The 23,114-nt window shown below is 37.8% G+C and overlaps 2 protein-coding genes across 3 annotated transcripts in view; one reads left to right on the forward strand and one right to left on the reverse strand.

Annotated features, from left to right (window-relative positions):
* Positions 1-13,313, forward strand: part of LOC103707416 (nudix hydrolase 3) — a 49,023-nt gene extending 35,710 nt beyond the window's left edge. Inside the window, exons 13-21 of the mRNA XM_008791893.4 lie at positions 7,327-7,404; positions 7,471-7,566; positions 8,838-8,944; positions 9,102-9,270; positions 10,177-10,260; positions 11,014-11,108; positions 11,196-11,286; positions 11,372-11,518; positions 12,978-13,313. Of these exons, the coding sequence (XP_008790115.3) occupies positions 7,327-7,404; positions 7,471-7,566; positions 8,838-8,944; positions 9,102-9,270; positions 10,177-10,260; positions 11,014-11,108; positions 11,196-11,286; positions 11,372-11,518; positions 12,978-13,040 (930 nt within the window). The 3' untranslated portion in view covers positions 13,041-13,313. The remainder of the gene's footprint in view (positions 1-7,326; positions 7,405-7,470; positions 7,567-8,837; positions 8,945-9,101; positions 9,271-10,176; positions 10,261-11,013; positions 11,109-11,195; positions 11,287-11,371; positions 11,519-12,977) is intronic.
* Positions 13,314-18,644: 5,331 nt separating this feature from the next.
* On the reverse strand, positions 18,645-22,058 carry LOC103707417 (DNA topoisomerase 1-like). Of its 2 annotated transcripts, none has more exons than XM_026804797.2 (2): positions 21,225-22,058; positions 18,645-19,483 (listed from the first exon to the last, which is right to left on the reverse strand). In XM_026804797.2, exon 1 carries the CDS (start codon positions 21,957-21,959, stop codon positions 21,261-21,263), a length of 699 nt encoding a protein of 232 aa, XP_026660598.1. In that variant the 5' UTR covers positions 21,960-22,058; the 3' UTR covers positions 18,645-19,483; positions 21,225-21,260. The 2 variants fall into 2 exon arrangements, with proteins under 2 accessions (XP_026660598.1, XP_017698376.1); XM_017842887.3 differs by lacking the exon at positions 18,645-19,483 and adding an exon at positions 20,764-21,062.
* Positions 22,059-23,114: the final 1,056 nt, after the last annotated feature.

The raw sequence follows: 23,114 nt of genomic DNA on the forward strand, positions 1-23,114 counted from the left end.
ATTTTAGCTTTTATGTCAGTCTGTTGGCCATGTTGTATATTGCCATGTGGTGTTCATCATGATCAGCAAACTCGCACCTTGCAGTTAATTCATTGAACTACTCAGTGTCTTCAGCAACAGTCACAGCACCTTGCTGAAGTTGTAGAAGCCTTTCATAAATTTGATTGCCATAATTACGGTGCAGGTACTTCTTCAGCTTCATGTGCATAGCATCCTAACTCCTAAGTGTTAATAGGCTCGTGATAGGCATGGGTATAATCTTTGACTGCCTGCCACCAATTCTGGCTTGGCCTTTGAGCTTGTTTTTGACAAACTCAACACTTCTTTGTCCAATAAGCTTGTACAAATTGAGATAATCTTCAATGATTGTAAGCCAATCAATAAAAGTATTTGGATCCAGTTTGCCTTGAAAATCAGCTACCTCTAGTCGAACCCTTCTGTGGATGTCTTCTTTGGGGTCATAAACTCTTTGTTAGGCAGTTAGTGGCTGGGGAATTTCTTCAAATTCGTTGTATTGCGGCTGGAGTTGCATGCCTAAGGGCATTTCTTGGGCATTTAGGTTGCGCAGGATGTCCATCAATCATCAAATGGCTGCTCTAGTTGAGCAACACCGTCATTAAGTATTGCTGGAGGATTAGCATTGCCACTACTAGGGTTCCAAGTTGACATGTTTGACAAGATACGACCATTGTGCAGCTGCATATAAAATACTGGATATAGGGGTGTTGGCAGCTATGAGTGTGCCATTGAGCTGCACTAGAAGATGGCTTTGGTTTGACCTAGGGAACTTAGGTCAAACCTACTCGGGAATCCAAACATGACTTGGAGTCTATGGCCCTAAGCTTCAAGTAGTACAAAATTAGGAATGCACAGTAATAGGTAGCCTATCCGATCCTCTTCCAAAACTAACTTGGATTAGGCTTGTTACAGGTTGCCTTCCAAAAGAGAGCTTGCTCTCTTGGGGATAGCGATAGAATAGATATTTTTTTTCTTTTGGAAAAGATTTATTTATATTAAGGAGAAGGGGAAAATGCTGGCTCAAGTCATTCTATTCTCAAAAATAAAGGTGATATAGTTATTTTTGCTTAGTTCTGGTTGTTGCACACCTATGTTGTATGCCTTCGCTACCGATTCCTTTGCCCTCGATTGAATTGAGGGAGAAAGGAGATTACGGTGGGCTGTGATGTCTTGGTTGTTCCGAACTCATTAAGGCCATGATACTAGAAGAATAGCAGAGTGATGGTCAAGATGAAGAGCCCTCGTCAAGAAGATATCGAGATCGCCACAAGTTATCCAAGATGAAGAACAAGAGCAGTAGTGATGATGATTCTAGCAATTTCGGCCATGATAAGGCCTAAGCAAAGAAGCAGGAGGTCGTTGGAACATATCAAGCGGTTGTTGATGGAAATCAAGAATATATGAGAAATAGGGGAGAGATGGCTGATGGCATTGTGGATGGACCAGCCAAGGGCTGCGGTGGCAGAAGGACTTGAGTCTAGAGTGGGAGGACTGAGACAAAAGATGAGGATGAGCCGCTGATGCTGGGATAAGGTGGTCGGCAAGCTTGTTAGAGCACTCGATGAAGATCGAGAGCTTGACTTCGATGGACCAAGTCCAAACCATAGTTGACAGTGTCCTAAATTCTCCGTAGGGCTTTGGCTCCAAGCATGAGGTTGATAATTGATGGGGTGTTTCAGATAACTAAGGCTTTTTGGGGTTCGACAATTGAGAATTCTCCGGGCATTCCCCTAAGAAGTTAGTGGTTGTGAGAGTCGGAGAGTTCTTATTCGAAGTCAAAGAAGTTGGCCGTTGGTCGAGGTTGCGCGGGGTTACGTTGCCATGGGGTGCAGGCGACAGATAGTAGAGTTGGAAGGTGGGTGCCCAAAGAATAGGGGAGATAGGAAATGAGTAAGGAGAAAGGAGGGTCGATGGTGAAAATGGTGATCTGATCAGGTGTTCGACCAGGAAGAAGGAACACCAATTAGTGGTCACTAATCTCAGTTTTCATCATTGATTTGATCTAAGATCTTTGATGGATGGAAAAGGCTTAAGTAGGGAAAAATGATTTTTGTTTTCACTTGAAAGGAGCAATGAGTATTTTTTGTGTAAAGCTAGGGCCGAGGGTGGTAGGAGGAAAAGGTTGAAAGGAGCCAATGGGAAGGTAATGGGCTTTGTTGAAGAAAAACTAAAATAATAATTTTCTTTTTTAAACTAGATAGGGACAATAAGTGATTAGGTTTGGCTCTAATATCAAGTCAAATGTTGGCCAGCTAGGCAAGCTTGCACGAGATGAGTAGCACAGTGGAAAGTTGAACTAGAAGAAAAATAAACTTAAAGGGGTAATCGATGGCCTCACACCAACTCCTTCAGGACCTTTGGCTTGCACCTCCAATCTCTTTGGGGAATGCTCAAGGCTTCTAGCATCGCACTAGCTGTCTCTCATGCGAACATGGTCTCACACCAGAGCAAGCAGGGAATCACTCCAATTCAGGAGTTGAAGAACTTAAAAGAACTTTACTGATGAATACTTGATATTAAAGGCGTACAACTAGGATTTATTTATAGATGAGATCTCCTAAAGACATTAGGCTTTCCTAGTTCCCGTAGGATACAAGTTTCCTAAAGAAAATAAAGGGATAAATATTAAATAATTAGCTAAAAATAGATTCCTAACTCCTACTGGACTTCTAGCTCATCTAACTTGAGTTTCTAAAAGAAAGGAATATAAAAAAAATGGACAAGAATTAAAGAAAAATCATCCTTTAAATTATGGGCCGCATAATGACATTTTCATAATTTTCTAGAAGTTCGTCGACACTAACATATTTTTGATAAATCATTAACAACTTCCTCATCCGACCTCTGCTTTGGGTGATTTAGGATGCGTTGGAAAGCTAACTCGATGTCGGACATCGTGGAAGCATTTCTATCTTAATGAGGATTTAACTATATTGATGCTAGTGAAGCTTCCTTTTGAACGGACATGTATTAGATTGCCTTCTCGAAAGACGCTGGAGAATAACTTCAAAATACGAACTTCTTAAATTTTGGCGATCTTCCTTCATATGGGCTGCTCTAGTGAGACCTCTTAACAGAAACTTGAGTCTCTAATTGGATGACTGGCAAATATAAGGACCCTTAGCTGCATCAGTGCGTGCACTCCATTCATTCTTTTAACTATCTTATGAAAATGGCAAGCCCCCAACTTAAGTTGTAATACTCTAAATTTAAATCACTTAGGATGGTTGTAATCGGTGCAATTGCCACAAAATTAGAGAAACTAGACAGTAATTGTTGTTGTTGTTCTGAACATTCAATTAAGAAATGCTTTTGAACTAGGTTAGTTTGTGTACTGGCCACACTTATAAATGGGCAAGAGAATGGGTTAATATCAATAGGTTTTTGATAATGAAAGAGGTATTTCCTTTACCATCATTCCCATGTAGAAATATTTTACTTATTAACATAACTTGAAGGTCTTAAAAAACCTAGTCATAAAAAAAGTTTAAGGCAAAAACTTGCTATGCTCAATAGTAGATAAACCTAATTTAGGCCTGCTTAACAATAAATGCATCAACAAGTTTCACAATTGGGCATCATCTTCTCCTATCTCAATATCCTTATGGGACGATACATTGCTCGCATGCAAAAGGCACCATGTATGGTTTATCATACATTAGTATGTAGTATGTACCATTATGGTGCAAGTTTGCATAAATTATGCGCTTTGGAGCAAATGCTTCTCCCCGTGTTTGATTGCTTGCATATGGAAGAACTTTAGAGTAATTAAAATCAAACGAAGTTCTTGATCTCTTGTAACGTGGGATGGAGCTTCAAAGAACCATCTATGAGTACACAAAAACCTGAAGCATAATGATGCACATCATTGCCAATTTAGAGGAAGGAGCAACAGCAATCGATGCCTAGGTGGTGGCAGGCTACACTTATTCCAGTGTGGATTTGAATACTTCAGGAAAAGAGGCACAATGGAAAAATATGTCCAATGAACTTGAAGAAGAGGCTTGGAGCTCTGAGCAACCCCTTCAAATAGGGCCGAAAGTAGGCTCGAGCTGGCTTGAGGCCTGTCGGGCCATGGGCTAGCCCAAGCTCAAGTCGGGTTTGGACCTAAATATAGGGTCTAGAGAAATTTCGGGCTAGACTTAGATCGATGCTTGACCTAGACCAGGCCTGACCTAAAGCCTGGGCTCGGACCAGGCTCGAGACTGAGCTTGGTTTTCCTTAATTAATAAATCTTTCTTTATTTACTCAATTAATTAATAATTTAATGATTTCTCTTTTTATTTTTATTTTTGTGGCATTGAAAGTTTCATAATCTTGCTCTCTCCTCTCCTGCTCCCTCTCCCCTCACTGGAAAACAATGGTCTTTGTTGGAGCCCCAGGCTACGCCACCCATCGTAAGTGCTACTTTTGCCACTAGTATGTTTGCATTGCTACCTTCTCCCCCTCTAATACTATTGCTAGTGGTGGTGATCTCACTTGCCCTTGCTTGCCTGGCGGCTCATCGAGGAATTCAACCTCCCAAGCCCTAACCTTTACCCTAGGCCCCCTTTGCCTCCTCCGCCTTTGCCGAGCCTTTCTTCCCCTCCGTCTCTCTGCTCCCTACCTCCTTTACGCCACCTCCAATAGCTTTGATCTTCGCAATGGTGGTGACCTCGTCAGCTTCCTCGGTTTGGATTCTTTCCCCATATGTTCCCCCTCTATCATCGGGCCTCAGCCCTTTGACCCCCTTCACTTCCTCTAGGAGTACATCCAACCCCTCATGAATGGTGACACCAAACCTAGATCATCCTTAATGCCATCGGTGGCGTCGCCTGTCTTGCCAGAAACCTCTGTGACTACTTCAGTGGATCATGCCCTGAACAATTGATCCAACAGCTGGCTGATAATGATCCTAACTAGTACGACACCCCGCCATAGCAGAACATTGTTTAGGCCAATTGGGCCAAAAATCTGATTGATCATGCTAACTTGTTCAGCCCATTCTATGTCCCAAAATGGCTAATTTGCGTCAGCCCCACTGGGCTTTGGGCTGTGATTGGGCCTTGGCTCGGGTTGGGTTCGGGTTGGGATTTTGGAGAAAAAAAAAAAACTTCGTGCCTATGCCCAACAGGAAGGCCAAAAATATTTTATGCTGGGCCCGGGCAGGGGCGTGGCTTATCCCAACCTGATTCTAGTCCCACCTTCAAGGTATTTTCTGGTACATTTAAAAGCCATTTTTTGGAGTGCAAATGGAGTTCTGGTTGAAGCGTTGACAAGTGATTTCCATAAAATATCACTCTAACTACTGCAATTTAATTCAGCATTGTAAATCCCTGCAAACCCATGTTTATTTACCATATTGGAGTCTAGCATAAGCATTGCTTGTTCAAGAACATTAGTATTTTGTTTCGTTACTCTCGGTGGCCTAGATCTTGTATTTGTGTTGGATGCTTAAGATTAGATTGTATTTGTTAATGGTTTGGGATCCAAGGAAAATATATTGATGAACCCACACAGAAATAATAGTAAGAATGAGTGCAAATTAAATTAGAAGATGATAATGCCCCGACATTGATGGTAACAACTTAAAAACCTCGTCGTGATAAGCTGAAGAATGCAATAAAATAAGCCAATGCACTGCATTTTCATCTTTTGACATTTCTTTGTCAACATCTCTCATTTTAGAGGCTCTTTTTGAGAAACTGTCACATTGTGTTTGAAGAATCCAACAGAGTCATGCCCACTAGATCACCTCTAAGAAGGTAGGAGATCAATCTGATGTGCACCTGAAAGAGAGATCATACAACTATGCTCATGTTGAGATGGTCGGGGAACAAATGCTGAGTAAATTTTAACTGTAATATTCAGAAGTTCGATAGGAGTAATTGCCAAAAGCTTAATGCTTCTTGATCACATAATTAGGGGTCACAATTTTTTTATTGCAAAGGAAACATCAGAACATTTGCACTTTTAAGGAATCAACTGTTCCACACTACAGTCCATCCTGCAATAGTTGCAATATGTATCTAATGATAACAGACCTTTCACATCCTTCCATCTTTTTGTTTAATTTGCCGGCCCATTAAATTAGCCTCAGAGAATAGAAAGATATTCAATTAGTCCATTCTGTCATCTTCCAGGTGTCCTCTAAGAAGATGATGCGAACAATCTACATTTCCTGGGAGGTCCAACTATCAGCTATACTGGCTTTTCTGCCAGTGCTCATGAAAAATAATTATTAACTTTGCATTTAAGGACCTATCACCATGTTTCAGTCCAGAACTGAAATGAGAAAACAATGTCAAGGAACGCCTCTGTGACTGATATCTCTGATTGAGGGAATCCCCAGCCAAGTACTAGAAATAAGCTCAGCAGCATTTAGAAAAATTTCCAAACTGACACTTTCCAACAGGACATGCTTTCTCCTAGCAGCAGCCATTAATTTCAGAGAAACCTTATTGTTAGTTTAAGGTTCTTAAATCAAGATCTCCCAGAGCCTGATATTTATATAGACATGAACTTGGTATTAGACTTTTAATTTGATAAAGGCTCTCACTGTAACTTGGAACATCCAAATAGCATGGTGCACGTGTGAGCAGCAAACATAAAGGAATGCAACAGTTTGGGTTCAGGTGAGGACATGGTGCAACAGTTCGGGTTCAGGTGAGGACATGGTCTGCCGTACCGGTCTGTATCGGCCGGTACGGGCTGGTACGTACCGGTCCGGCCTGGGACCGGTACCGGATCAGCGTGGAATCCGGTACCGGTAGCTTATCGTTGGAGAACGAGTCTGGGACCAGTACGGGACTGGTACGGACTGGGTACGGACTGGTACGAGATCGATACAGACCGGTACGGGACCGGTATGGGATCAACGTGGATCAGCGTGGAATTCGGAACCGGTGCGGGCTACCATCAGTACGCCGACCGGTATCGGTACGGCGGACTTTGGGTGAGGATATGCAAAATTTTCATTTGGACCATTCTGTTTGCATCCATACTGCGAAGTGTGTATGCTGAGTACCATAGTTTAGTTCTGGCAAACAATTAAGGTGCCTTTGGTCTTGGTATCATTGGCCCTGATATTATGATTCAATCTAAAGGGAGTGATTGATTATTATTGGCTTTCCTGCTATGCTAATCCTGCAGGGAACTATTCACCATGTTTTGTTATCATTGTCTGTAATTTATAGTTAAACATGAACTCCTTATTCAATTTTGATTTATTAGATCTTCTTCATTGTCAGAATCAATTAGGACATAATATCCTTCATCGTGCTATTCACAATTTTCTGGTTCTTATTAGTTTTATCATATATTATTAAGGCAACATTTGAGGCATTTGTTGGAATACGAGATGACATAGCAACTTCTCAAGTCAAACTATTTGGGGACCATCTGCAGGTAAATCTAGTTATTTTCAGATCCATTATGTAGTTCACTCTTGTTGTAACAGTGACATTGTATTAGGATTTGCAACGAAATCTTCCTTTGGACAGTGAGTACAAATCACACGATGTAGTTGCAGCTCCAATCCGTGTCATCCAGCTTCTTTATAATGCAGGGGTGAGTTTGTAGTTGCTCTTCACTGTCTTCCTTTTTTAGTAGCTTCATGTACGAGCCTGCAGGTACTAGTGTCATTAGTTTTACTTACATTTGGTTAATTTATGGCCACAAATGGAAATACATGTTATGTTTTACTCAGTTTTGACAGCATCTATGATTTGGAACTGTGGTCTCCTTTGTTGATTGCCAATTAATGGAAGTTTTTAAGGTACAATATTATTTTGGAAGTGTGTTGATTTTTTCATCAAATGGGTGCATTTGGCTTTCTTAATTGGATTATTCAATCTTCTTTGATTTTATTCTTAATCGGACGTCCTTGGTTGGGTCTCATATGGTAAAAACTTCTGAAGTGTAAGCATAATAGAACTGAATGATCACTATTATAGCTGAGTTGGATGAGTGTCGAGTTGTTATGGTGATAGGCACTTTGTTGACAATGCATGAAATAAGTGTTGAAATGGAGATCACAAACAGCAATTGAAAAAGAACTGCTAAGTGACGGACCTTTGTTTTCTGCATACGCTGCCTCATATATGTTGATTTTGCTCTAGGTTTTCTTACTATAAGCCTGTACATTGATTGGACATCATATTGTATATACAAGAGTATGCATGTGCCTATCACTGGAATGTCCTACTACTCATGTCTTTTGATATATAAACTAGTCAGTTTAGTGCCCTGTGTAGGTTGTATCTTCCATCTTCAAATTTCATGGTATTTGAGCCCAAGATCACTGTATTAGAGCTGCAATGAAAGCTTTGAGAAAATATTATGAAAGTTTGGCTGAATTTTTGCCAATTCCACCAAAGTATCATGATAGATGCCTATTTTCTGTTGTATCATATTTAACAAGATTATAATAAAAAAATCCACAGGTGATTTTTACACCAAACAATTTATTTATAGGGGAGCACAGTCATTTATATACTCCTTTCTTTGAATTGCATGCATCGAGCCAGGTCAGGTGATGAAACTTTTCTGCTTTTGATGGAATCTGTTTTGGCTGGCCTTAAGTACATAGGAACAGAAAAGTTAATCAGGCTGACAGCTTTGGCATTGATTATGGATGTGCTTTCTTTTTTCCATGTTGTTTTGAATCTGAAAAGAAAAAAAAATTTATAGCTTTAACAGCCTACATGTTTTATCCTATTTTGTTTGTCTGTATTTACAAGGAGGGTTTCAGTATCTGCTAGCAGTCACAAAGTACATATAGTTTGTAGGCTCAGTCATCTTAGCAGACATTAAATCAAAAATGATGTGTGACATGTCAGGATGTGAAAGGCCCCCAAACGGTTGCTTTTAATTTACCAAATGATGAGCGTATAGTAAATGAGCGTGGAACATCAATGGTCTTGCTCAAGAATGTCTCAGAGGCCAAGTATGTATCTGCTTTGTTTTGAATGTTCATTTATTTGAAATGAACTTTAAATTGTCAGCTTCTCATATTTTGCTGGTTATGGTTGATCAATTGACGTACTTTTGTGATACTGAAATTTATTAAGAAAATTGCAAATTTTGAATTGTATGCTTGTCAGGTTTAAGCATATTCTCCAGCCTATATCTGATGTATGCATTAAAGGGGAACAAAAGGAATATGTTGATTTTGAGTCTTTCTATACACACACAATTTGCCATGAGTGCTGTCATGGGATTGGACCTCATACCATAGTCCTTCCAAGTGGTCAACAGTCAACAGTTCGTTTGGTTTGTTTCTTCATCTCAAATCTTTGTCATATATTGGTTCTATTAATTACTCAATAGCCAAACTTGGCAAATAAACACAAACATTGATATACATAGCTCATTTTTTAGTATTTTCTGATTAACATTTTGAGGCATTTAACAATGCTTAGAGGGTTTCTTGACTTATATGTTGTAGAGAAAAAAAATTAAGGATATCAAGAAGCTATAGTTTGTTAAATGTAGATATTTTGTTTTTCTGTTGGAATTATCCTTGATTATCATTTTTTGTGTATGAGTCAAGCATGAAATATATTCCTTTGCTTATGCATGTGAAATGCATATGTTGGTGCATGTACTTTGTGTGGGTAGTGGTAACTTAAAAGTTGAAGCTTAATCAATAGTTGAGCTGTTTTCCCATTGCAATGCTGGAATATCAAGGATGGATCATGGTGATACTACAAGCAGAGACATTTTTTGCTTAAGATCAGTATGCAAGAATCATCTGGTGTCCATCATCGCACTCTAAAACTCTTTTGTCCTTTTCATTCTACCTTTTTTTTGAAAAAAAAAAAAATCAATTTTTGAAGGGATAAATTTGCATTGTAATGCCACATGCTTCTTTATTAAAAAAAATAAATAAAATTGCAAGGTGCTGGAATCACAGAACACATCAAATGTAGAAAATTACCACTATTTACATGGAAACATGTAGTACAAGTTTTGTGAGTGATCATTATGGTGGGGTTTATTTGATTATCTTTTTAAAAGAATTGCATCTGTTATTTTTGACTAAGATGAGTCTCATAGGTTCTTCCTCAGCATTTTCAGCAAAAGATTATTACATGCATGGTACATTATTTTTTTTTGGGGTAAAAGTTGCATTAGTTAGTCTTGTCCGACATATTTTTCTTTTTTCATGATTCTAAGGAACTTCAAGAATTCCACTCGGCCTTAGAAGAAGCAAAAGCAGATATTGTTGGCCTCTGGGCACTAAAATTCCTCATCAACCAGGTCAGTGGCCTACTAACTTCCATCCAATTATCTTGCACTGGAATAGAGTAATTTTAATCGTTTTATGGTAGTTCATACATTTTTTTTAAACAAACAAATATTTTCTATGAATAATTCCTAGCATCAAATGTCATCATAGATATATGTAGAACTGTAGATTGCTATTAGAATGTGCATTACATGGTAATAACTAATTTGTCGTAGAAACTAGCATTACATAAATTCTTTTTCACATTTGATTCTCATTTTCCCCACTTTAGCAGAGGGAGGGGTGTTGCTGTAGGTATTCCATATACATGGGTTATTTTTTTTATCTGACCTTCGGTCCACTGCAAAATGATGAGTGTTGTTGTTATCTTGTCTAATCTATACATGCGGCCATCAAATTCCTGGCAAAGAGAAAAAGACAAAACTATATCACCTGGGAAGAGTTCCAAACCAGCTGGCATACAAAGAGAGCTATTTAGTGGTCAAGAGTGAATTTTTAGATGAAAAAGCAAGATAAAAATCCACAATGCCGTCGGTTTGCAGTAGTGCATTGATATGCATCTGTGTATGCCAACAATATAGAATGATTTAGGCTGGCTTGAACGGTACAACCTATTATGGTGCCAATAACCTACTCTACTGCCACCATCAATTTATAGTTATGGTGAACTATGGCCAAGCAGTTTGATAATTAAGAAGAATACTCCTTTTTTATTTATTTTATACCCAAAGTGATGGACCATCTGTTTGTTCTTAATTTCACAGGAACTGCTTTCGAAGAGCTTAGAAAAATCTATGTATGTGTCTTTCTTGGCGGGATGCTTTCGCTCAATACGTTTTGGACTAGAAGAAGCACACGGGTATGGATGTATTATATATAGTCACAAATACCTCTAGTAATCAGAGTTAACATGAACTGAAATTTGACTTTGGCTATTTGAGAGCAGTAAAGGGCAGGCATTGCAATTTAATTGGTTATATGAGAATGGAGCCTTTCTTTTGCACTCAGACGGAACATTTTCTGTTGATTTTACAAAGGTAATACATACATACATACTTACATATATATTAAAGATTCGTAAAATAAAACTTGCCAAGGCATGCAATTGTTTTCTCTTTGAAGGTTGAAGGAGCTGTTGAAAGCCTCAGCAGGGAGATCCTGACAATACAGGCAAGAGGCGATAAAAATGCTGCAATGTCACTTCTTCAGAGCTATGCAAAAACAACACAGCCATTGAGTATTGCTTTGGAAAAACTCGAAAGAATCCAGGCATGGATTTCTCTCACTGTTTAGCAGTAGATGTGTATTTTACAGAGTTTGACTTATTTATTCTTGTAGAGTTATACCTGGAAAAGTAAGTCTTCATTCTTCAGCTTGCAGTTTAGAAACTTGCTGTTAACTTAATATGGACTGGGATGACTTTGATCAGCTGCTAACTGGTCAGACATTAGGTTTCGTGGATAGATTTTGTCATTTTGTAGGCTGATGATCTAAATTTTGGCAACTGAAAATTAGCTCAGGACACACAGCTTGGTCTGGTTATGTATTGCCAGATGAACCTTGTTTACTTGACATAGCTATAGGGATTCAATTGCTTCCTAGGGTTAACTATAGTATATGAAAATGGCTTTATGTGGTCACTAATAACAAAAAATTAGATGGTCTCCAGCAAATCACATATAACAGTTTGATTAGGTCTATCTCCTTTGAAGTTTACAGCTTGTATGCCTATATGGATGCGCTCCAAGATCAGGTTTTCACTTAGAATTTTGGGTTTGTAAAGAAGGGTTTTACCTTCTATGGTAAAAGGCTTTTGTAAAAACAAGAAAATTATTAGATACTTTAACGGAAAACTTCTTGGTAAAAAACTAATTCTATTACCAGTGGGTAATTCCATCGAAATTAGGTGGGATCCTTTAACTATCTTTTGCTATTTATAAGTACACCTTGCGAAAGCATCTTTAATAGCATTTTTCTGTCATAAGATCAAGTTATTATTTATTTAATAGCATTGCTAAAAAATTCAGTTTCAAAATGAAGAAAGACTAATTTTCAGTTTTTTTTCAGTTTCAAAGTAAAATAAGATCTGTTTTTCAGGTTTTTGGTGCTGATTTGCTTCGTCTGAAGTAATAATTACAAAAGCTTTCTTGCATTTAAGTTCTAAAGAAATTCAAGACTCATCACATTGTCAATTATTTTCTAGTTCTTAAAATCTTTGTATTTTGATGGTTATCTATCAAACCTTTAGTAAATGTTTAAGGAGGATCCTACTTTGCTGATGCAAAACCTGTTAGTCTTAAGTAATACATGATATTATCACGTAAAGTGCGTGCTGTAGATATTAAGGAGCTTGGTGGTCACTGGGTCATTGGGACCCATCACATAATTGAACTGTAATCTTATTTACCTTGGATAAAGATACCAGGGGAGAGTGTTTTATATTCTTTCTGTAAGTATATCATGCATCATGGGAATGATAATCTAGATTAAGTTATAAAGCTTAACTTGGTAAGAATAATAAAAAGGGGTCAAATATATGTGATTTTACTAGTTCATTGGATCATGTGATCATTCATATACTGCAATGAGCTACTGTCCCCCCCCCCCCCCCCCCCCCCCCCCAACACCCAAAAAAAAAAAAAAACATAAAACCAGTTTTTTGAATTGTTTCATTATTTGTTATAAGAAGCAGTTCCCTCTGGCTTATCCAATTTTCTTTTGTTTCCAGGTGCCTGTTGATATTACTCCCATCTTTGATGCTGCTGATAGAATATTAGGCCAGCTGCATTGAGTTGTAGAGAAGTTTGGGGGTACAGAGCATTTATGGAATATATGGGGGTAATGGCCACTGATTTGAATTTTTTTGTGGAGGATGGGAGCAAGAAGTTGGAAACAAAAAAAATTCGATATGCTTATCAAAGTTTCTTGTAAGATATTGCAGCAAAATATGTTTTCAATACATATGTTTTGCAGTCAGCTCAAGCAAACATTGAATGTGAGAAAGAAGGATGGAGAAGTCTTTCCTTTATCAAATCCATTGGTTCTCTTTTGGAGAGGTTGCTAAGAGCATGGGACTAATTTTGTTCTGCATTTTTACTATCAAAATTCTTCAAAACAGAACTTGCAGTATGGTAGCCTTTACTCTTTTTTTTTTTGTTTATCAGTAGCACTTAATAGAATTCTCAAAATTAAATCAAAGAGCGCTGCTACTCAAAGAAGGATTTCACACGGCTATATTGATACTGAAAAAAAAGGTCCTTCGTCCAACTCATGCAGAACTGTTGGCTGCTATGCCAGTTTATGTATCTTTCATATGTTTATCGATAGATATTCTTGCTGAATTATGTCGTTCCCTGAGCCTTATGTCGCTCGCAATTCTTGCCTTCATTTCTCACCAGGTCACCGTACTTGCTCTCAAATATGGTGCACACTGAAGGCGTTGGTGCTTATGCAAATCATATGTGGAGGCACCAAGCTGGAAACCAGTATCATGGCTCATCAGGTAGGAATGTTAGATAATGCAGAGCGGTTGCATTGGTGAAGACTGAAGAGAAGGTGAATATTAGATGTTAATTACAATTGAGTAGTGGATTGATGAAATCAAATAGGACTTCACCAGGTTAACCGGAAGGGGTAGAGGGAGAGGTAGGAGGGCAAACGACGTGGGATCATGGGATTGTGAACTAGATTTTTGAGGACCCTGTATCCCGATGGTGTTAGGAGAATGGTACCCCTGGTTGAAAGCACTAACTCGAGACACCAGTCAAGTTGGCGTCATAGATGTTTGTTTTTTTTTTTGGAGATGCCGAATATCTTTTTTAAGAAAAAAAATCTGAGGGTCTTTTTGGGAAAAACCACCAGGATTAAGTTGAATCTCTTATTGGATTCATAGATTGAGCAGCCTACTTGGATGTGGTTTAAATCAATCCAACATTCCCTCAACCCCAGAGGAAAAAAATCGAAGACCTTTTTTTATGTTGCAGACCAATAGGCCCACGAGCTGATATTTGTCTAGAACTTGAACGGGTCTTTAGAAGACTATGAGCTGGACGAGCCAACAGATCATATTTCTGCAATCCTGTAATTTAAAAAAAAATAAGATAATAATTCTAATTTAGGGGCATGCTTAAGAGGAAAAGAACCGAACAAAAATCTTATGGGGCGGCCGGGCGGGCACTAAAGAAGGAAATATGGGGTGGGCTTTTTATTTTGCCACGTTTTCGTTAGTACCCATTTTAAATAGAAGCCCAAAAGTAAGTCTTTGCCTATAAATGGAGTTGTCCATCATGTGATTAATAAAATACAAAAAAAGAAAATTACACATGGCATTTTTTTCTTCCTCATTTTCAGAACATATTTTTACCGGTACATACTACATGACCAGATAATACACATCAAGTAAATTAGTTATCTCTAAAGACAATACACACCCTTAGATAAATTGATATATAGTTTCTAAGATATGGTATTCACCAATACATAGTATATAGTCGGATAATATATATTTGGTAAATTAGTCATCTAGCAACCTAATACATATCTTCAAGCAAATTGATAAACAATTTTCAGAACATCATGTTTACTAGCATACGCTGCATGGTCAAGTAATACACACTTGTCAACTTCCTAATATATAGTACAAGCTTCTTTGATACATAACCAGCAGTGATGCAATACATACCTTCAAGTAAATCAATGCATAGTTTTCAAAACATACTTCTTACCAGTACATATTAAATCATCAACAAGCCAATACGCACATCCAGATAAATCGATATACAATTTTCAAAACATATTGTTCATCAGTACGAGTATATAGTGCATAGTTTACTAGCTTTGTCTAATATAAAAAATTATATACATATCATCCTTCAGATTTTATAAATTTTTAGATGCAAAAATTTTGAAAAAGAGAGAGAAATTTGGAGGAAGAAAAAGGAACTCAAAAAGAAAAAGGAAGATCTCGTGGATAAAAGAAATAGCATGACGAGGAAGAGAATGGATGGAGAGACTTGATGAGAAAAAAAAGATGCTGCACGTAATTTTTTTTCTATTTTTTTAATTACAACATCGACAGCACCCTTAGTAGAAAAAATTCTTAACTATTGCAATTTTATTTTAAGATGAGCATAAGGAGAAACATGGTAAAATAGAAAATCAGTCCTATATTTTTTTTTCCTCTGGTGTCCACTTTATATGATTTCTGTTTGAAAAAATCCAAACAAAAACTACAATTTTTTCCCAATTATTTGTGAAAAAGAAAGAAATATGAAAACATATGGTTAGTTAATTGTTTTAATGTGGCCACTGCATCCTGCCATCAATGCTGGCTTGCTGGGAGCTGAAATGTGTCCGACACGTCGCATTCGCTTGTAAAAAATTTTTGTGCTCACACCTAAAATATGGTGACATTGAATAGCTCTGATTTTATTTATTTATTGATGTGTCTAGAAAATCTTTTTGTGTAGCAAAAAAATGCCTTAGGTCCTGTTTGGGAAGCTTTTGGAGGGCCAAAAAGTACTTTCTGGTCCTCCAAAAGTACTTTTAGATAAAAAATGGTGTTTCGTAAAATTTTCGGAAAGCTGTTTCAGCTTTTGTGGAAAGCTGAAAATAGCTTTTGGGAAGAAACTCCAATTTGGAGCTTTTCGAAAACGTTGTTTTCAGCTTTGTCGGAAAGCTATTTTTTATATTAATAATTATAATATTTTATACATTTATTATTGTATTATACTATAAATATAATATTTTATTACATTATATTATAATACATTGATATGTTATATTAAATAATTTAATATTATATTAAATTATTATTATATAATATATAATGTCATGGTACTATATTATAATAATATTATATTACATTACTTAATATTATATTATATTATATATTTACGTATTAATACATATTATATTTTATTATACTTTGTTGTATAATACTGGTAATGTCCTTTATGGTCATTTTGTCACACAAAAGTATTTTTTCAGTTTATTTACTAAACACATGTTAAAGTGCTACAGCACTTTAGAAATATAGTTACCAAACAACAGTTTTTTATAAACGCTATGCTTCAGACAGCTTTACTTCCAACAACTTTACTACTAACAGCTCCTCCAAATAGGGTCTTAGATTGTCCTACCTGCCTTTCAATACACATATACTGTCTGAAACATACCATAGTCTCTCATCATCGAATGTCAATATAGAGGACTCCCCATCTCTCTCTCCCCCTTATCTCGTATCCAGTCGATCACAATGGTCGAATCTCTCTCGATGGTGATGATGCGCTCCATCCCCAGCCTCAGTTCCGCGTAGGAGATGCCTTCCTTCCAAGGATTTAGATCGCGAAGAAAGCAAGCGTAAATCCTCACCTGCTTTTCTGTCAGGAGCTCACGGCAGAGCTCCTTGAGCAAGACCAGGTCCTCCTGGATCTTCTTGATCCTAGCAACAATATTGCAAGGGTTTTCGTGCACACCAACCGTCGATCATCACGATCAAGAACAAGCAAACCACCCCCCCCCCCCCCCCCCCGCGAACCTGAAAAATTTCAAGAAATAAGCGCCAAGGCTTCTCTGACCTCCAAATCCATGGAGCTGGTGGATTTGTGATCGAAAACTAACCTTGGAGACACCCCATCAATCGAAAAATTATATAGGGTTTCAAGGGACAGAAGGAGAATAGCGAGAACACGAACGTGGTCGGGAAAGGAATGCTGGAATTCGAGGTCGAGGCGGCGCTGGAGGACGGCTTGCTTTGCTCAGCTCCTTTATCACGTCGTCAACCGCCGGGTGGTGGCGGTGGTGTTGATGCCGGTGGCGCCGCTCCCTCGTCCCCCGCTCTGCCTCTCTTTCGACCCCATCTTCTTTTCCGTTCGCCCGCCTTCCGTGTCGTTCCGAAGCACCCGAACGGACCCAAGAACTGGGCCGGGCCGACCGTGGTGGTTGGGCGTTTAGAGCTCGTTTGGTTCGCGGGAAGCATTGTTTTTTTTAGAAATATAATTTTTGAGAAAAAAATTTCTAAAAAGAGGATGATTAGGAAAATACTTTTAGTATAATTGGTTGACTATAGAAAAGTGACAAATTTACAAAGTGCTTATGTTTGGTTGACCATCCACTTTTCTGGAAAAGTTATATATAATTCCAATTATACCCTTAATAAAAATTAGGTCTTTAATACCTCTTTAATGCTGTTAGGCATTTTTGAAAAAAAAATAAAAATTGAATGATTCCTACCTCATGGGAAATATGGAAAACATATTTCTATGGGAATACAACTTTTTCGTCTCTCGTCTTCGAAAAAGAAGCATCTCATTATTTTTCCGTTGACCATACTTTCCTCCTTTCTTTTCCCGCGAACCAAACGAGCTCTTAGTGATTTCGAAATCTGGTTTGGCTGTGATATATATAAGATTGCACGGGTGCTTGGTACATGTGATATACACGTGGGTTACAATGCAAAGTTGTGCAGGCATTGAACCCCGATTTCGGTGTGGTTGGCTTCATGAACCTATGCATGCTATTCATGGAGATACCAATAGTATTGTTGTACTTTTTTCACTTTCGCAGCAAATTTCATGCATGCTATGTTTGGGATGCTCTATTCAAATTTCTCTTCATAGAGCTTCCTCTACGTTTTCATGTGCATATTAAAACCATTTTGATACACTAGTTATCCTGCATGTGTGAAGCATGTGACAAGCAAAGATTTTAGATATGAGTTTTTTTCTCCCAAGAAAAAGCATGCATTGTGCACTAATACGCCTTTTTCATGAAATTTTTCCAACACTTATTGGCTATACATGTTTTCATTTTGCTATCATTTTTTTTTCAATTACAATAATACAGCTTCTTTTAGAATTGTTTAAGGTTTATATGCTATATTGTGTTTTTATCTGAATAAATGCTTAAATTTTGCTATAACCAACAAATTGTTATGAATTTGGACCTTGGAAAGATCTAGTACTTGCTTATTAAGATAGCATGGGTTACACACTAATATGTCTTTTTTATGAAAATTTTCCAAGATCTATTCGCTACGTAATGTTTTTTATTTTGTATTCTATATTTTCAACCTAAATAAAGTTTTAAATTTTAAACTAATATAATTTCTTTAAGAAGTTATTTAAGATTTATGTGCTATATCTTATTTTTATCTAAAAAAATTGCTATAACCAACAAATTAGCATGAAGTTGGAACTCTGAATGATGTGAGACTCCTATCATGATGCAATCATAGAAATCTCAGGACCTTCCATCCCAAAGTTGAGCATTATTATAATTTTTTTGTGTCACTTTTTATCTTAAATCTTGAATGAAGTAATATGATTAGGATAATTTTTGAAAAAATTAAACTACTTTAATATAGTTTAAGGATTTAAATAGTTTAAGGTTTGAAGGATGTGTAATTATATAAATGAATTGTATGCTGTTGGCAGATCAACTTAAGGTGGCAGTCAGTTCACATCTACCGAAGTGAACTCAATTATTAGGTTGTGAGTTGGATGGATATTGGTTGACGAACCCCAGCAGGCGGTAAGCTTTATTAATTTGTCGTTAGATCGCGTTTTTCTTCATATCGGTTAACCAACCTCAAGCAAGTGTCAACCTTGATTAGTTTACCATAACATAGATTTTTCCTTTTATATATTTTATATTTTGTTGGCCATGTCCTTTTATATCCAAATTGTAGCCAGGCAAGAGAACCAATTCAACGACTGTCAATAGATATGATGAATCCATTGACAAGCTAGTGATACAGGTGCCTTTGCTCGATGTCCAATGGATATGAGTCCCTCATCTTTCATAGCTTTGTTAGGCATGGAAAGATAAAAAATGTGATCCAAACAATTAAGAAGGGGCTCGAGCAGTGAAGGAGAAGTTCATCCTCTACTCCATGATATTTGGTTGATGGTGAGGAAGGATGTTACATTTCAGACCATATATGTATACCGTGAGACTAACGGAATGACGGACTGGATGGCAGCATATATAGCGAGTCACTCAGAAAACACCCTATGGGTTGGAAAGGGTGAGATGCCTGGTGCATTCCGGAACTTTTTGTTTGCCGATTCTACTGGATATATTCGTATCTGTGAGATATGCCCGTTAAAAAAGAAAAAAAAGAAAAAAAAAAAGAAAAAACAAAACAAAAAACAAACCCGGAGGTGCACACTGAGCATACACTGTAATCTCTTTTTCTCTAATTGTTTTGAACTGAACCAATTTCAGCCAGACCTGAAAGAGAACGGGATCCTGCTAAGTTGCGAGTTTCAATCTTCTGAAAAGCTGGAAGCGAGAAAAACTTAGCCATTCATTCAAAGTAAAATCGGAATTCTTAAGGTACATGTCGCAGCTGTATTTTAACAATTCAAGAACTCAGGGCAATATTAGTATATCATTTAGGCTGCATTTGGTTGAGTCTAGTATATAGAGATATTGTACTATGACAAAGCCTTAGAAAAGGGAAACAATGATCTAAAATAACATCATTGAGAGCTACAAGAAGAGAATTGGAGAAGTTGGAGCAACAGATAGTTGGAGCACAACTTGCTGGCTATTGCTACCCAGATGAATACTTAAAAAAAAAAAAGCATAGGTAAATCTATCTTAAATGGACCTCTTTCTCAGAGGCGCAGAAGTGTAAACTACAATAAGGGGCACAGGCATACAAATCATACAGCAGCTTAATAACTAACTGCAAGGACTACGGTCTGAGATCCAATCCCATGATTCAAGTCCAAAAGAATGGTGTCAAAAGTACCAATCAATAGACTTTGACCCACGGTTGGGTTCCCTGTTGAAAACCTATTAATTGTTGTATTTTTCCTCTAGGTTCATACTTCATATCCTTCACTAGCACACTCCTTGGAACATTTCCATTGCATATGCATGATATTCTTAAGTCTCCTGATCTCTCCATGCCCTTTGATAAAATGCAATCCCCATTCTTAACAAAATTCAGATTTGGCTTATGTCCTTGCACATTACTAAGACATCTCGAATACACCAAATGGTTGTATTCTTAGTTGATGCTAATACTAAGCTTCTAAGCACTTATTTTTGCCTATCCTACAACAAACGCAAACTTAGCATTTCTTTTAAACCAACATCCTGATTTAAGTTCTTCAAAACAATCAATATTTTCTCATCATAGCCATCTTTATTTCTCAATATCTTGAAAGCTAGTATTCATTGAATGCCACTCTAGAAGTATATCTACAGCCCACCAACAAGATGACATGAAAAGTTGCAGTAATTCTACGAACTAACTCGATCTTTTAACATCATGATTATTGAACCCCTTCAACGAATAGGACATATATTGCAATAATAAGAGCTACACTGCTTGCAAAGATGAAGATATTGCTTTACTATAATAATGTTCACCTAGAATCATCTTCATGGATTTTGAATTGCACAAAGACAATTAGATGTAGTGGTTATAAATACACTAAGCTAGTTAAATATGTTCTACCACAGAAATGACCATTAGACACAAGAAGAGAAGATGGGGCTTATGAAGAGTTCAAGGTTTAGTGCCAATATGGGCAATCATTCATACATGACCAATAAAATGCACGATCGTACTGAATTACTACATTACAGAGCATACTACATCACTTCTCTACCATCCGAATTGCATTTCAAATAGCAATACTTCTTTGGATCAAGGTGGATTGCACATTAACATTTGCTATTTACAAACAAAATCATTTCATAGTTCTAATGAAAGAAATACTTACTGTGCAATGTAACCTACCACAGTCCGGCCTCCACCTAAAACCCTCATAAAAGTATGTTCTCCGACAGTTCCCTGCTTTATTTCAGTCCAAACTAAATAATTCATACAAAAATGCAGCTTAAAGATAAAGTAGTTATTTACCAGGCCTTTTCATGATTTGAGGAAAAAATAAAACTTCATTAGTTTTAAAAATAAGAATAGCAAAAGGTGACCTCTTTTTTCAAATGAACCAACCTCCATCAAAAAAAGAAAATCTGTCCCCTTTGATCCCTACTCCTCCGTTCCGATCTTCCGCCTCTTCTTCTTTTTCTTGTGCCGCTCGCTCTGATCATCCAGTCCTCCACCTTCGTTTTCTTCTCCATCATCTGAATTCCTCCTCTTCTTTCCACCACCGTCCCTTCTCTCCTCACCCATCTCCCTTCTCCTCTTCTTCTCCTCCTTCCTCCTCTCTCCTTCTACCTCCATCTTCTTCTCATTCCTCCCCCCAAGCTCGCTGCTTTCCCTCGCGTCGTTTACCCCCTTCTTCTTACTATTCCTCTTCCCATCCTCCTCTCTCGCGACTCCGCCCCCATAGTTCCCCTCCACCTCCGTTAGGTTCCCGTCATCCCCACCCTCCAACACCTCCTTCTCCTCCTCTACCTCCCGAATCCCTCTGATCTCCTTCTCCGGCCTTCCTCTAGGGTTTCCCTCCACCTCCCTTGGGTTGGGGTCGCCGTCACTGCCGGCATGCTTCTTCCTCCTCGTTTCTTTCTCCTCCACCCGGCTCCCGCGCTCTCGTCGCCGCTGGCCATCCCTGACCTCTCGGTGGAAGCGAACGAGCTCGTCGAAGGCTGCGGAGGCGCGCTTGAGGTAGGCAGCGACGTCCCGGCGAGCGCCCGTCTCGGCGGCGGCGAAGCGGGAAAGAATGGCGGCCGCCTTCGAGACGGATACCCGTTTCGAGGACGCCACCGATCCCGTCACCGCCCTCATCTCCTTTTCCTCCTTCCCCTTCTGCCTCCGACCGAGAGAGAGAGGCGCGCAGCGCAACGCTTTCTAGGGTTTAAGGTTTGGGGAACAGGAGCTGCGGCCGTGGAGATTCGTGCACCACTGAACTGGTGATATCTGATCCCTACGATAGTTCATGAGGTAGGCAGATTCGGATGGCAGAGCCGGGTCAATCGATAGACCAGTTTCGAATTACTATTCAGCTAATTAAAATAATTTTTTTTAAGAGCTTAAAAATTTCGTGTGAAGAATGAGGTAGTCATGTTACATTGTTATCATTATTGTTTTTAATTTTATATTATAATAGCTAACAGCTTTAACAACTGTATGTAGTTTATTTCCATGAGTTAAGTAAATAATGACCGATAAATAAAGAGATTTCGTCACGTATAACTTTTGTAAAAATAGTTTATTGTATACTTATCCTTCAAAAATTATTATTTATGTATATACCTTCAAACCATCCTATTTTTGCGTGAATACCTTCACAACATTAAGAAATAATTATTTTGAATATCATTTGATATTACTATTCTTTTACATTAATACCTTTGAAAAATCAACCTTTTTCAATAAAAAGAGTTGTATTTTTTATTAAATTTTTAAAAAATATTAATGCAAAAGAATATTGGAACTATTTTGTATTTAAAATATTTATTTACTAACATCGTTAGCCAAATACATTTTTTTAGAGTGAGGGAGGAGGGGGCATCCAGACAAAAATAGGATGTTTTGAGGGTACATATATAAATAGTGATTTTTTTTTAGAGACATATCTAATAAGCTATATTAGCAAGAATATGTGCAGTAAAAACCCTAAATAAAAATTAAAACTTAGGCGATGCTAATTTTATTAAACCTTTGAACCTAATGGCTTATGTTTGCAAGATGTAGGGTAGTGATGCTTACAACATACACAATTTGGGATGCATATAAAATAATCGATTATGGATACTTCAAGTAAGAAGTTCAATTGAACTCCTAAAAGGAGTACAAATTATGACCTAAGTTGTCGCCATGGAAGCATATTCATCTGTTTGTCTTCAAGGCCTAAAAAGCCAAGATCATATCTTCAGAATAGGGCTGAAACCGGATCGGATAGTGATAAATCCATATTCATATTTGTGTTGTGTGACAAAT

The sequence above is a fragment of the Phoenix dactylifera genome, chromosome 1, assembly GCF_009389715.1.
Source record: "Phoenix dactylifera cultivar Barhee BC4 chromosome 1, palm_55x_up_171113_PBpolish2nd_filt_p, whole genome shotgun sequence".
Taxonomy (NCBI): Eukaryota; Viridiplantae; Streptophyta; class Magnoliopsida; order Arecales; family Arecaceae; genus Phoenix; species Phoenix dactylifera.

Excerpts from the sequence above, each read along its gene's own strand:
- LOC103707417 (XM_026804797.2), bottom strand. The coding sequence starts at position 21,959 with ATGAGGGCGGTGACGGGATCGGTGGCGTCCTCGAAACGGGTATCCGTC.